Source organism: Procambarus clarkii, chromosome 79, assembly GCF_040958095.1.
Source record: "Procambarus clarkii isolate CNS0578487 chromosome 79, FALCON_Pclarkii_2.0, whole genome shotgun sequence".
Lineage (NCBI taxonomy): Eukaryota > Metazoa > Arthropoda > Malacostraca > Decapoda > Cambaridae > Procambarus > Procambarus clarkii.
In genome coordinates, this window is record NC_091228.1 from 6,171,031 (window position 1) to 6,186,233 (window position 15,203).

Sequence of the window (15,203 nt, forward strand, 5' to 3'; positions counted from 1 at the left end):
TTAGTTTAGTTCATTTATTATGCACCCCATACCCATCTTGTGGGCGGTAGTGGAAAGGGTTACAAAGGCACATAATGGGCTCAGGGACTGAACCCCACAATTCATTTAGCTAAGCAAGTTACAATCTTAATGAGCTAGTTACAAAATTCAGTGTAAGTCGTTTATACCAATTTGACAGTTAATTTCAGTAACACGATCAACAACGCTCGGAATATTAAGTTCCTTTCTCATGTTAAGTGTCTTTGTGGTACGAGGGCACCCAAGGATTATCCTCAAGGCTTCAATCTGCAATTTTTCAAGCCCTCCAAGCTTTCTTTCAGGCATCAAAACAAGCAGAGATGCAGCATAATCCACTAAAGATCTGATGTATGCAAGGTACATCATTTTGACAATTCTGACATTGGCACCATAGCCTGAGTGATAACCTGCAACAGCCTTGAGAGCTCGGAGTCTCTCTTTATACTGATGACACCACCTTGGGGTGACAGTGTTAAGTATACCATCTAAGTTACCTTGCAGTACAGTACCTTGTAATGTTCTGAGGATCCACGTCCCCACGACCCGGCCTTTGACCAGGTCTCCCAATTGGTCTGGTCAGACTGTGGGATGCGGCTGTTTGCAACCTGGTTAATCGGGTATTCTTTGGAAATGCTTACAGGGCTGCTTTAAGGTACTGGCAACTCTGGCAGTTGTCTGGGATGCCACGTCATAGTAGGGAATTATGAGAATTTTCAAAGTAAATTTGAAAACTGCCCCAAAAGAAATGTCAACTACTATGAGCCAGCAAACTAACCAGTTGAATTATCAGTGGCGCAAACTGATCACATCATTATGAATGGGCCGCAAACTTATTAATAAATGGTACAGTTTTCCAAAGGATGCAGATACAGTAATCATAGTTTCGGTGAAAATGATGCATAGGAAAATTAACACTGGTGAAAATTTTCTTATCAGGTGGCACTTTATTTAAAGAACATCAATAAAATTTATTCCTCTCATTGTAACATTTTTGGCTTCTCAAATATATAATTTTTAGGAAAATCTAGAATTAATGACTGGAAACATGCTCATCAATATGTATTTGTAATATTCATATTAGCATAATTTCTATAAAATTAGACAATAATTGTTAAGATCAACATATGATGATAACCGCGTAACCCCATGAATCAAGCTATGACAATAATTGCACTTTATGTTTAAAAGTCATTTGCCAGCAGGTATCCCGAGCACCAGGGCAGGAAAGAAAGATTTCTAAATGCACTTGTCAAAATAGTCTATCCATTTTATGACAATTTTTGTTAATCAAGTTTAATATTTCGTTCAAAGGTTGGCAAACAGTAAGACCTAGAAGGTGACCCCAAGGAATCAAGTGTCCACCATTCTACTTTAAATTTTTTCCATTTTAGTTTTTTCTATTAATTGGGTTTTAATTCTATTTTTATATTGAAACTATTAATTTTCTATAATTTTATTTTAAACATACACAATACCACCTTAACCATTAATTGCATGTGTGGAGTTCATGCCAAACATTATACAGTATGCACAAACTTTGCTCATGTATTCTCTTATAATCCTAGTTTATATACACAATACTGTACTATTAAGATTTTTGTTCCAATTTTTGTCATAAACAGTATATGACCACTTTACTGGACATAACATCAGTTAACACCTAAAATTTTTCTTTACCTTTCAATCTTTTATTGGTTTACAATTTTTGTCTGGAAACATTTTTGGCACAGGTAGTCTTCATACACATTATTTCCTTCTGTCTGATTTTGGCTCATGATTGCATGGTGCATCTACTGTATACAAACTACAGTAATTGAATTTACACCATTTACTGTGCACACTGTTCAATGTTCATCATTTTTGTTATGTAGCTCCTTAATGTTTTTACCTCTTTGTTTCTTTCTGCGAGGGCACGCTGCATCAGAATTCTCACCATCAAGTAACATAATGGCCGTATCATTTACATTTCTTTTATGTTTCCTTTTCTTTTCTTTCTTATGAAGGGAAAATGATGAATTGATAGCAACATTATGTTCAGTAACTTTTCTTACAAACTTTGCTACAAAAAATCCATGACATTTATCTACATCAGTTCTGGTTCTCAAGCACTTCTCTCCAAACACAAAGTTTTCATTTCCAAAATGCTTCCATCCAGGCAGTTTTTGACCAAGATTTTCTAGCTCAAACTGATGGTTAAATCTCTTTAAAGCTTCCTGAATAACTTCTTCATTCTCTTCTATGTTAACTGAACATGTAGAGTAGATGACCTCCTTTACTGATGGGAATGACAGAGCATGCAGCAAGATACAAACTTGGAAAGCTGCGAGACTCCTGATGCGCTGCTCAGGTATTTCGTCATTGTGGAGGCTCAAACCTGAAAAAAAAAATTATAGTTATACACGAGAAATCTATTTACTCTCACTACCCATAAATGTGTAACATTTATCAGATTTAACACAAAAAATCTTATTATGGAATCCAATTACCTTCTCACAATACTTGCTATTAAATACTTCCTATATTATAGTATGACTGCATGATTTTGATAAGATTAAAATGACTGCTTCTATATAAAATAAGTTCAGACCATTAAATGATTTTTATACTGTCAGTGTTTAGCTTTAAGTTTAATGTTTATGTAAAATATCACTTAATTATTGCATTGCTGGATTGAAAAATGTTTAAATTAGGATATTCTATGAGATGAGTGCAGGTTTCTATTTCATCAAATGCTTATTATTTCATGTTGTCTGGCTAGCTATATTTCCCAGATCATATTTCAGTGACAAGGGAAAGGTCACAGTAATAGGTCACGTTTGATGATAGAGCCGCAGAAATTCTACAGGTAAGAGATGGTTGGATTGACTGTGTACATCTGGACCTAAAAGAGGCTTTTGACAAGAGTTCCATACAGACTCAAGAGATTGTTTTGGGAACTGGAACGTGCTGGAGGGGGTGACAGGGAGACTGCTGACATGGATGACAAATTTTTTGACAAAGATGAGAGCAGTAATCAGAAGCAAAGTACCCCAGGGTTCAGTTCTTGCATCAGTAATGATCATTGTCTACATAAATGATCTATCAGAAGGAATACAGAATTATGAGTATGTTTGCTGATGATGCTAAGCTACTAAGGAAGATAGGAGATGTAGATGATTATCATGGCCTTCAAATGTACCTAGGAGGAGGCCTGGTCGAGGACCGAGCTGCGGTTGAGCCCCGAAATCATCGCAAGGTAAGGTAGATAAAGTAAGTGCTTGGAGCACCATGTGACAAATGGAATTCAATGTGAATAAATGCAATGATATGGAATGTGGACTAGGAGAAAATAGACCACTCACAACCTACAAATTATTGGGAAAGAAATTAGAGATCTTTAACAAAGAAAGAGATGTAGAAATACTTCTGGATAGTAGAATGTCACCAGTAGAACACATAGAGACCACTGTTTGAGGAGCATATGCTGTGATTTCCAACTTCAGAATCACTTTTTTAATGACATGGATGATGAAATACTAAAGAAACTGATAATGACTTTTGTGAGACCAAAACTGGGTCAAGTAAAAGGACTTCACTGAGGCCTTTACAAAATTTGACAATCAGGACTCTCCATACGGAAAGTATGAGGAGACATATGCACAGTTTATTCAGTAAATTGACTTGTATTAATACCACCCATCCACTGCCATCACCTAACACTGTAATTACCTAAGTGTAATTACACTTGGGTAATTACTGTATCAGGGACGTGGACGGGTGGGTGGTAGTGGATAGATGATAATAATACAAGTCAATTTACTGAAAGAACTTGGAGACCTGCCTGAGAACTACTGCTGAGGAGAGTCAGGATGAAACACGAGGCGAGTTGGTATGGCAATGCTGTGGCGAGACAACCCCTTCTGGTGGTGGTGGTTAATGGCAATAACCTAATAATAGTTGTCCGTTACCACCAGGACAGTTTGCTGAGCTTGGGTTGCCAAGTTGTGCCTCTTGGTAACTTATAGGGCTCATGTTATGCACTTTTCTGTTTAAATTTCCAGTATGATCCTGTAGATTACCTGTACATGATTTTTATAGTTCTCCTATTGCAGCCTGGCTTGGTGACTGTCTGGTCTACGAGGCCCCAATGGCACACAGTTTGGAATGTTGTCTGCTGGGTCGAGGTGGAATGTTGACCTGCCCTAATTGCTGCTGGTTCTATTCAATGTCAAGAAGAATCAAGGTTTAGGAAGGAACTGACTGGAATAGCTAAAAAAAAACATACCACTTGATGAGCATGAAGGATCAACAAATATGAATTCCACATCCGAGTGCTTGTCATGTAGGAGTTTGGTGAAGTCTTTATTAAGAAACGTAACGCACGTTGTTCCTCGTTCATTCAAAAGTTTCTGGAGAGTCTGATAACGCTCAAAATCTTTTTCAACTGCCAGAACATGCCTGAAAAGATAAAATTTTCATTCACACTTAAATATAATGATAACAATTAGTAATAGATTAAATTCCAAACATATTAGACATGTGCATTGTTTGCAGCATACTGATCTGTGCAAGATTTATGTTTCTGGAAAGCCACATGAACAGTGAATTTGCTCAAAGATTTATTAGGCTTCCACATATCTAAAATTTATTTTACTTGTTTCTCAATATAATGTCTAACTGAACATTATTTATAAATAAAGTCGTTTACTGGAATTGAATTGCAATTCCATTTTACTGCCACAATTATGGCACATGAACTCCATATAAGTTCTCCAAAGTGAGCTAGGCTACTGAGATTTCATCATATAGTTAATCAAGCTTTCTTCAAGCCACTGCACATGGAAGGTGAAAACTCAGACCTGTTTTGGACAACAATTTTCACCTTATACATTTAATAAAATAAAATGAAAAGAGCAGAAATAAGTGTTTACACTGAATCACTAAACACCGTAAATAATACTGATAGAAGTACTGTACTGATAATCAAATATCAAAATCCAAGGTCTTGGCATTTTAAAGATCAGTGGAGGAAAATGGAGCAATTTAAAAACATTCAGTAATCTATCTCCATATATTATCTTGCTGGCAATTCCAATTTACAGTACAGTACAGTACTTAAAATGGACAAATGTGGCAAACACCATTATAGCAGAGAGAATTCCAGAAAGTACTGTATGGACAAAATTTACACCCCTCTAAGTGACCCTTTCCCCTCATGACCTCCGCCATGAATATATTGAATAACCAGCGAGACATCAAGCAACCTTGATACACTTACATTAATATAAAAATTCTAAAATCGCATAGGCTGTCTATTGCGTAAAAGCAAGTGAGACTATTATATGTTTCCTTACCCGTTGTCAGAAATGGCTGCTGCAATGTAAGAGGTCTTGTTTCCAGGTGCAGCACATGCGTCTATCACATTAGCTCCGGATTTTAAACTGCTAAGAAATACTGGCAGACAACTAGCCTGAAAAATATCATATCATTATGCCCTTGTATCTAAAGAAACATCGTAATCCCACAGCAAATGCATTAACTTGAATAATATTTTACCTCTCGGTTAGCACAGTGATGATAAATTCTTCCAATTCTGATTTCAAACAAATAATTTACTATAGTATTACAATTAGTGAATAAAAAAATCAAGTATTGAATATAAGGAATCTCCAACTTCTGGGTGAGCCCCAGTGGCTCCCTGAAGCTACCGTCTCCAATGTAGGTGCCATCAGTCACGGAGTTCTTTGACCTGCTGGGGACCCAGTGCAAGAACCTGGTCCCCCTCACATACGTAAAGGGAGCTGTAGCAATTTATATATTAGGTTATTCATTTATGCCACCACCGAGGAAGGCACCCAGAAAGTCAGCGAGTCTAAACAAATTACAGCTGGCTGCCTCTGAGACCTGAAAGCTAGAAAACAGCCATAGAACTCACCAAACTATGTAAACATATGATCAGAAATGTTACAAACCAAGCACCAGCATGTTCACCCCCACCCTTCCCCTCATTTTGGGTGAGGAGGGGGGGCAAGCCACAGCTCACAGGCCGCTCCATCATCAGCTCAACAAATGATGTAAGAACGCGACTCCTTGGGGAAAGGAGGGTGCCAGGGAGCCCAAGTGGCTCACGCAGAAATTGGGGTTTCATTACATTCAATGCTCGTTTTCTGTGGGGGAGCCCCTTGTCGATCCCCCAAAGCTAACTACCCACAGAGAAGGAAGAAATGGGCAATCACCACGGAGGGAGGACTACAGGTATGAAATTGAAGACAAGACCGTCGGCCTAGAAAGCAGACCCAAGGCCGCACAGGGGAGCTGAGGACCGGAAACATTGTCCAAATACTAGTACTGGGCTGCCAACACACAGTTCGACCTCCATAAGTCTGGCGCCTGAACATCAGCCCAGGACATGTAAGCAAATCAGCTGAAAGAGTAGCATACTTGCAAACATCATGGGCACAAGGGTATACCACAGGCTGGCTAGACTTAATGACACTGTGGACAACCTGAGAACTATGAGCCTTGGAACAGGAGGGTAAAGGAAACAGGATCATTCCCTCAAGGCATCAACCGATGCAGAAGTGGTGACGTGAATGTAGCATCGGAGAGCTGCCACCAGACACAAAACAGAGAAGTCTTTCCAAGGAAAGAAACAATAAAACTTTAAATAATAAATCTACTGTATAAATATATCCTTTCACAAAATAAGGAATGTACATTACTGTTGAAGCATAAATTCTTTTGAAAATTTTGTTGTTTCATATAAGATTAAACATAGCAAAACTGCACCTCACCTTGTCTTGCAAAATTACAGCATTACATTCATAGAGAATGCTATCCCAGAACGGGGTGTTGGGTGGGAATATCAGCAAGTCAGGTATATGATAATCTCTTAGGTAGGTTGACTCTTCCAAATTCTGAAAAAAGTAAAATTAGAAAATATAAATGTTCCATACCTGCTTATCAACAATCATATAAAAAATTCAAGGAGCTCCCCTGGAAAATTCCATTTTTTGTTTAATTTGGGAGGGATAAATAACCAATATCACAGTGACAAAGTGTATAATAGTGAATGAATATCTGACAGACAGAAACCAAAAAATGTTAAACAAAGCAGAAAAAGTGTTCTTGAAAGAAATAGTAGGAGCACACGATGACCAAAGCAAAGATGGCTTCCGGCATGAGGAAGATCAACACAGAAAAGATTGATTTTGGTGGCTTTGATGAGGAAAATATTAGTATGAGTGGTTTTCACTATAGGCTGACAAAAATAGAGAATATTGTAAAATATTATGTGTATAAAATTAAGAATTAGAGCACCAGTAACGAAAACAAGGTTACAGCTCTGAAAGATCAAATAAAGGAATTATAAAAGGATAGGAAACTTTAGGAAACTGAAAAAAAAGTCCTGGAGGAGGAAAATAAAGAATTAATAATAGCTCTTGAAGTTAAATCAAATTTAGATGTCAATAAACAAGTTAAGTTGGGCAAGGAAATTCAACAGGGAAAAAAAAAATTCATCTGAAAAGATGTAGGAGGTTACACAGGATATAGGAAAGTGCAAGAAGGGTATGCAGCACAAATGGCCAGAAAAAACCCAGCGTTGAATGTAATGAAACGCCATTTTCTGGGTGAGACCCGGAGGCTCCCTAGAGCTATCCAGGCTGATATGGATATATTAGATGTTGGCATCAGTCAATATGAATGGAGTTCTAGGCCTACCAGGGACCACGAGCCAGAACCGGACCCCCCTCAGAGAGGCACGAGGAGCAATGGCCTATAGAACTGCACATGTGGTTATGGAGCATTCTATGTCTACCATTGACCAGTTCAGGCACCCAGAAAAGTAAGCACCCCAAAACAAACCCCTATTCTGGTCGAAACTACTACTGAAAGTCAAACGAGTGGACAGAACTTTAACTACACTAGACAATTGTTAACGCAACCTGATTCCCCATAATGCCCCCAAATTATTATGCTTATTGCTAACTCTAGGCACAATGTTGCTATTACAGTATTATTATTATCAGTATCCTGGTCACTAAATCCTGAATATGAATCACTTTGTACAAGTTTATTTTCTAAAGGAGCATGAGGTTGTTTTACGATGCATAGATGTACCAAACAATGGGAGAATGCTGTCGCTGTCTGTGTCATGATGAGAACACCATAAACATCATTGTGTTCACTGATATCTGAACATAATACTATCCATAGTCTTTATCACAGTCAGGATCGTCTAATATGGTACTATCATCGCAAAATAATAGCAGTTACTTATATATTTTGCCATTTTTAAGTGATGCCGTAGACACAAGCTGAACTACGGTGCTGTTAGCTAGTGCTTCATGTGCCACTCTTGATTGCTCACTCAGTACTGAAGTCTTCACACTCAGGAACGATATCCACATTTTTTTTTTTTAAATCGCATCTGTTTACTGGAGGCCTGAGAAAGACTGTGTAGGCCCTATGTACAGTACCAGTGGGAGGTTTTAAATCTTGTGTGGTATGTTAAATCATCCTTAGATAGCTGGTGCAGGTTGGTTAGATATGCCGCAGTCATCCTTGTTTGACTAATGCAGCGGAAGGACTAAGGTTGCTAAAAATAGTAAGGTTTGTTAATAAAAGTTGTTAAAACTATAAAATGCATGCGACTAAGTTAACAACTAAGTTAAATCACATACATTAGTTCACAAATACATAATTAGTTTTATATTATCTAACCACATCACTTGTTAAAATACTTACATTAATAAGACAAAGAAAATCATCATATGTCACTTGGGCAGAGTCATATTCTTGAAATATCCACCCTTCACTATCAAGCTGGAATTGTACATCACTCATAGATGTCTTTAAGGTATTAACACGAACATACCGTGGACTGCATTCTGTAAATGAGTAATGTTTTGATGAAAACCAAGGTAAAAATACAAATGCATTATTAACATTAATGATGAAACTTTTCCCTTTATATCCTCCAAATTTATGTACAAGACAAATCAAGATTAAACAAAAGTGACTTGAGACACAAAAGATAAATGGAGCTGAAGACTAAAATGAATAAAATCCAATCCTGTTATGGTCACTAATTGCTTTAGGTTAAGTAGCCACAGCAATGAGCAAGTTAAACAAATCCAGGAGTTCATGTGAAATATATGTACACTAAACAAAATTCAACAGTTTTATTATATATTGCAGCGAGACCTAGCTTGAATAACAAAATCCTTTATTATCTAAAGAAGTTTGTTTAGGTTCCATTATAGTGAAGTTTGAACTAATCTAAATGGAAACTGCATTAAATACATTGAGGCCTCGCTCTAATGAATTCCTGAACAGTGTGTGTTCAGTGAATATTATACAATGGCACATACAAATGATCAATAAAGGTATGATCGTTCATCTAAGCCGTCAGTGCAGCAGAGTGCTAGGAAGTGCCTTTGCTAGCAGCATCCACCACATCCAAGTGTAAACTACTGTACAAAGCTTAACAACTTTCAAAGAAACTTAACCCTTAGACAGTGGCTATGGAGAAATGGACATACCCGCCTATGCACAAACAATACAAAATTTCCTGCCGGAAGCCAACCGACTCATTCTTTGCCAGAAAAGGATTAGCCAGCTATAAACAAACAAAACACCCATCACGGCCAAAGCAACAAAACTCCACCTCCGGAGAGGTGGAGTTTAGAGGAAAGCATTTAGCTCTCCAACCTGACAACTGAAAGCAAGACAACCTGAAAACAAAGACGTACAGAAACAACCATGAACCAAAGGGGACACTGTAAAATGAGAAGAAAGAAATACAAGAACATGGTCCAGAGACCAAGCAGGCTCGGGTAGGGCATGAGCAGGCTGGAGATAAAACAATGTGTGAGGCAGCTTGTGAAATGGAGTCAAAGCAGTATCAATCCCCAGTGCAAGCTGAAATGGCTCCCCCAGTGCTGCATGATACAAGATGACAACATTCGGTATGAGATGCAGACCAAGAAAAAGCCAAGAAAGAAAGAAAGAAGAGCAGCACATGCTTAGAAACTGAAGAACAATGAATACAGGAAAAGAAGTGACGAAAGGAGCACCATGAAACCTCATACTGTCACCAAGCAGAGAAACACAGGTGGTACAACATAAAAGAAGCCACCTGTTCCCCATAAAGATGGCAATAAACATTCATAAAAGATGCAAAGAGCAGTCAAACCAGTTGAGGATGTAACTGTTCTGACCTTCCGACAGAGGCAGAGCTGCGGAAAAACACCCAAGTTCGGACACTGAGTAAGAAGCATGTGAAACCAAGACAGAGTGCCAGCCACCAGGGAGCCAGAAGGATCAACTTTTGCCTGGTAGGACTCCAAACTGGCTAGGGCCTAGATTAACAGTCAGAACAGGGTAAGAGGTACTGGAAACCCCACCTAAACCAGTCCAGGTGAAAGACATCCACTGCCAGGGCCTCACAATCCAGGAAAGGAGCCACGTACAGTACAAGGGAAGGCACAGAGTCCATCCCGATGCAGAGGTCTACATCTGGGCACCCAAATGTCTTGCAAAGCTACAGGAAGGAGATGGTATTGATGGCCCACTCCGTGGAAATGGGACAGACTGTCTGAGGACATTGGACATTCCCTGGACATGAATGGCGCAGAGAGCCAAACTCCGAGAACCCAGCAGAAGAGTTACAAGAAGTGTTCAGGTTCAAACAAACAGGAGTAAGGACCACAGGTAAACAAACTAATGCCCCACAACTCTGACTAGTAAAAGCAAAAGCCTGAATTTAGTCATCCAGCTAAAATACAGCCACATAGATGACCAGGATAATGATCGAGTACACTTGAGAGCAAGGGGGGGACCAGTCTCCTTCCAGAGAGACTACTGCTGGCTCCCAAAGAGCCTATGCTAATTTAGATGATCACCTTTGAGAAACTTACCAAATAATTAAAAGGAACATTCATGTGACATTGACCCAAGTCTTAGCATATTTCATATGTAAAGAACCCAAGAGTTAAGCAGAGCCACAACACTGTGATAAAATGGCAAACTCAAGACATAGTTTTAGAAGTGGGCCCATCCTGCCAATATGTTGGTTGCACATTCAGGATACAAGCAAGTTTGGTGGGGTATGTGGGGATGGGGAGAGGGGTGTTCAGCTGTCTGTGTTCCTGTCAACCTGTGATTTTGCAGGTTTGTTGAGCCTATGAATGTCACACAATAAGGATGCTAATAAAACACATAATTGATTGTATTACAAAACTTCCTAGGTTATCATTGGTAACTGAGACTACTGGGATTATACCCCAGCAATAAAGCATGTACATATAAATTTTGGAGCAGATATGTCTATTTGTTTTAAAAAAATTATCAAGGTCCTCAAAACTATCCACAACCTACTTGAACTACCATACGTAAGTCCCGGCAATTTCAAGACAACACATGATGAAATTCTCCAGACATAACTTGAAAAATGCCACAAAACAGTATAGTATTCTTACTGGGAATACCTAACACTGTAATAATAGTTTCATGAGTGATCAACTAACATATTAAATGTACTGTAAAATGTTCAGACATCATGCCAGAAATATTTCTTTAAGAACATCATATATTTTTAAGTTTGAAACACTCACCTCTCTTCTCATGGGAAGATTGTTTGAAATGACAAGAACTCATCAAACTTCTGATCTTGTCTTCATATTTAAGCAGAGTAAGTATTGGTCTGCAATCGCCCAATAATCCTTTTCCAAGCATCTCTTGCGTTAATACTTGTGCAAGATATGGACTGCAAATAAAAGGATGTAAGTGTTGTGTAAACTAAACACACGCACACACACACACAAAAATTACTAAATGGTTTTCTGTCCGATTGTAACAATCTTTTTAGGGAACAGAGGATCATTATACAGTACTTGTAAATGAGGCAGATGAAGAAAGTTTCAAGGGAAATAGAGGAATGCAAGACAAATTAAATTGTCTTGCTGAATTTCGAGAGAAAAAATTGCACCAATGCTAGGCCCACCATATAAAATAGAGAAACTGTAATGTTATTGCAAACATTGTTTTACCTAATGTATCCCATAATATGTTAGGTTAATTTAACATTTTATTATCCTATTACTGTATAAGATAATAATAATGAACAAATTGCAGCTTTTTTAATCAAATTTTATTGCACTTGGAAAATAGGAAACAAAATAGGAAAGCCTATTTTTTTGCCAGATGCATAATATAGGTACAGTACTGTTAAAGATTGGAACCATCCGACCAAAACGAACTGCAAATGGCTGCGAAAACAGAACACTTGTGTAATTGTGACTCCTTTTGTTATTGTTTAAAATATTTTGTTAATGTTATTTTCTACTACGTAATTTATACATTACATTCTAGGCTTATTTGGAAGAGCTTTGAGTGCCGCATAGTACACTCAATGTACTGTACTATGCCAGTGCTGTTTAATGTGAACACACTAAATGAGGGAGAGTACGGTGCCATGGAACCAAGCCCGAAGTACACGAAGAGGAAGTCAGTGAAGCAAAGGTCAATGAAGGGTGAGCAGGGTCTGAACTCAACGGACCCAGCAGTGGCAAAAAGGGTGGAACTGGAGGAACCAATACAGTGCCTCAAGTCAAATTCTGCCCAAGGGTATCACATTAGTGTGATTTCTTTGTGTACTGTAACCATTATTAATGAATAATTATCAGTAATCATTAATTATCAGTAATCATCTATCGTAGTTCCATAATACACATTATCTAATAAATATGTAAACTAAAAATATTATTATCAGAAATAACATTCAAATGTGTAACAATTAACAGTTTGGAGAAGAAAGGTTTGTGGCCTAGCCCACAAAAAAAAATATTTGCCATTTTAAGGGCAAAAGCAAAACATTCACTATATATACTAGTAATTACAACATAAAAGTTAATTAGACACATGCGAGGTACAAGATCAAGTAGAACAGACCTTGTGGAGCTTTTAGCATTCAAAGTGATTAAGGAAAGGAATTGTCGGGAAAACGCCAAGCCATGACGGCTATATAGCACTGGGAAGGGATCAGGATAAGGATTTAGGATGAGATGGAGAGAAGGAATGGTGTCCAACCACTTCGACGGTCGGGGATTGAACGCCGACCTGCATGAAGTGAGACCGTCGCTCTACCGTCCAGCCCAAGTGGACGGTAGAACAAAATAATTAAGGTTAGATTTAGACAATTCTGACATTGGGGAAACAGCATAATAAAAAATATTAAGCGTTAACTAGCCCCTTTCTTTGAAACATGTTGAACCTGTGCATGTCTACATGAAGAGTGAATTCCAAAGGAATAATTTCTCAACATTTGTAATAAATCTTTTAAAATGTAATATAAAACCAGGCAAAGACTTACTCAAATTTTGATTCCTTGATATATAAATTGGATTCAGCAAGAGCAGTCTTTATTGCAGCAGAATTCTCTACTGTTTTACACAGGAGCCCATAGATTCTCTTGTAATTCTGGAACAGTTGAAATTAACTAATAATATTAATTAATAATGATAAGAAAACTAAATAACAAGCTTTGAATGTAATGAAACAACTCTTTCTGGTGGGTCTTGTGGTATTTTTTGGTGCTTGTTGCCTGGCAAGCTCCAAAAAATGAACGTAACATTGAAAGTGCTTCACCACCGAGCAGCTCGCGCGTTTCTGGCCATTCTGTTTTACAGGTATTCTGTTTTCTATGTTTTGTCTATCTTAGCCAATTCTTGGTTTGGGTGAACTATGATTCCCCTGCTTCTTGCAACTTTTTATAGGGGGGCCAGATTTTGACCTCCACTTAGACCTATTTGCTCGACACACAAGGGTCTGGTGTGGGTTGAATTCGATGAAGATTGCCAGGCAGCAAACACCAGAGCCACTCAGGAGCCTTCCTAGAGAATATAATATGATGATTATTATTTATTTGCAAAAAACAAAAATACATTTATAATTTTGGGAATTACCATCTATACTAGCGGTCACCATGTGACAATTTTATTTGCGTATTGCATGTAACTGTGTATTTTCTTTAACCGTTATATTTAATGGCATCAAATAGTTTGACTTTAATAACTATCACTTCTTGTCTAGTGGACCGTGGGATTCACATTAGTGGTCCACGGGATTTTAAATTATGAATTTGGTGACCCGTAAAATCCGGAAGGTTGGCGACCGCTGCTCTATACAGTACATATTCAAAACAGAAAATCTATTTAGTCCACTGCTGTGATATTAAAATACACAGCAGTGGACTAAACCATTTAATGCTAGGCTAAGCAAATGACCCAAGATTTTCTATAAAATATATTTCTATATGTAACTTACTTTATATTTTCCTTTATAGACCAATGTTTTAAGACTTCCTTCTTTGTTCTCATACTGTCTCAATATTTTGCTGGCCTCTTTGTATAACCGAGGCACCGGAATGGAATGCTGCCTCTTGTCTCCCATTGTACGTGTTGTGGCAGAGATCCAGACAGGAGCTGTGGCACAGACCGTGTCAGGAGCTGCGGCACAGACCACGTCAGGACCCCAGGACCTGCGGCACAGACCGTGTTAGGAGCTGCGGCACAGACCGTGTCAGGAGCTGCGGCACAGACCACGTCAGGACCCCAGGACCTGCGGCACAGACCGTGTTAGGAGCTGCGGCACAGACCGTGCCAGGAGCTGCGGCACAGACCGTGCCAGGAGCTGCGGCACAGACTGTGCCAGGAGCTGTGGCACAGACCGTGCCAGGCGTTGCGGCACAGACCACGTCAGGACCTGCGGCCCAGACCACGTCAGGACCTGCGGCACAGACCGCGTCAGGACCTGCGGCCCAGATCACGTCAGGACCTGCGACCCGGACCACGTCAGGACCTGCGGCACAGACCACGTCAGGACCTGCGGCCCAGATCACGTCAGGACCTGCGACCCGGACCACGTCAGGACCTGCGGCACAGACCACACGTGCTTCCACCCACCCAACACAAGTTAATTAATGAATATGTAGGTTGAATGAAGGTGTGTAGTGGTGATGCCTGGAGGAGGAGTGGTAGTAGACAGGTGTGTGGTAGTAGGCAGGTGTGTGCTGCTCCTCGCCATCTCCCGGGAACCTTTCTGGAGGCCACATGTGTCTCTCACCCCCCAAACACCCCTTCCCCCCCCTCTTCTCTCACAACAAATCTTCTCTCACTGAGAGAGTGAGAGAGAAACGATTTATC

General features: G+C 39.1%; 1 protein-coding gene across 4 annotated transcripts in view; it reads right to left on the reverse strand.

The window, feature by feature from the left end:
- The window catches only part of Nsun5 (Nop2/Sun-like domain containing protein 5), a 15,558-nt gene continuing 355 nt past the window's right edge, over positions 1-15,203 (reverse strand). Inside the window, exons 1-9 of one of the 4 annotated variants that reach the window (XM_069314496.1) lie at positions 14,964-15,055; positions 14,326-14,539; positions 13,373-13,479; positions 11,616-11,767; positions 8,746-8,888; positions 6,792-6,914; positions 5,352-5,467; positions 4,283-4,455; positions 1-2,392 (exon numbers count right to left, since the gene is read on the reverse strand). In XM_069314496.1, coding sequence (XP_069170597.1) covers positions 1,863-2,392; positions 4,283-4,455; positions 5,352-5,467; positions 6,792-6,914; positions 8,746-8,888; positions 11,616-11,767; positions 13,373-13,479; positions 14,326-14,451 — 1,470 coding nt within the window. In that variant the 5' untranslated portion in view covers positions 14,452-14,539; positions 14,964-15,055 and the 3' untranslated portion in view covers positions 1-1,862. Of the gene's footprint in view, positions 2,393-4,282; positions 4,456-5,351; positions 5,468-6,791; positions 6,915-8,745; positions 8,889-11,615; positions 11,768-13,372; positions 13,480-14,325; positions 15,056-15,203 lie in introns of those variants that run through there. The other 3 variants (XM_069314495.1, XM_045752355.2, XM_069314494.1) reach the window with 3 other exon arrangements.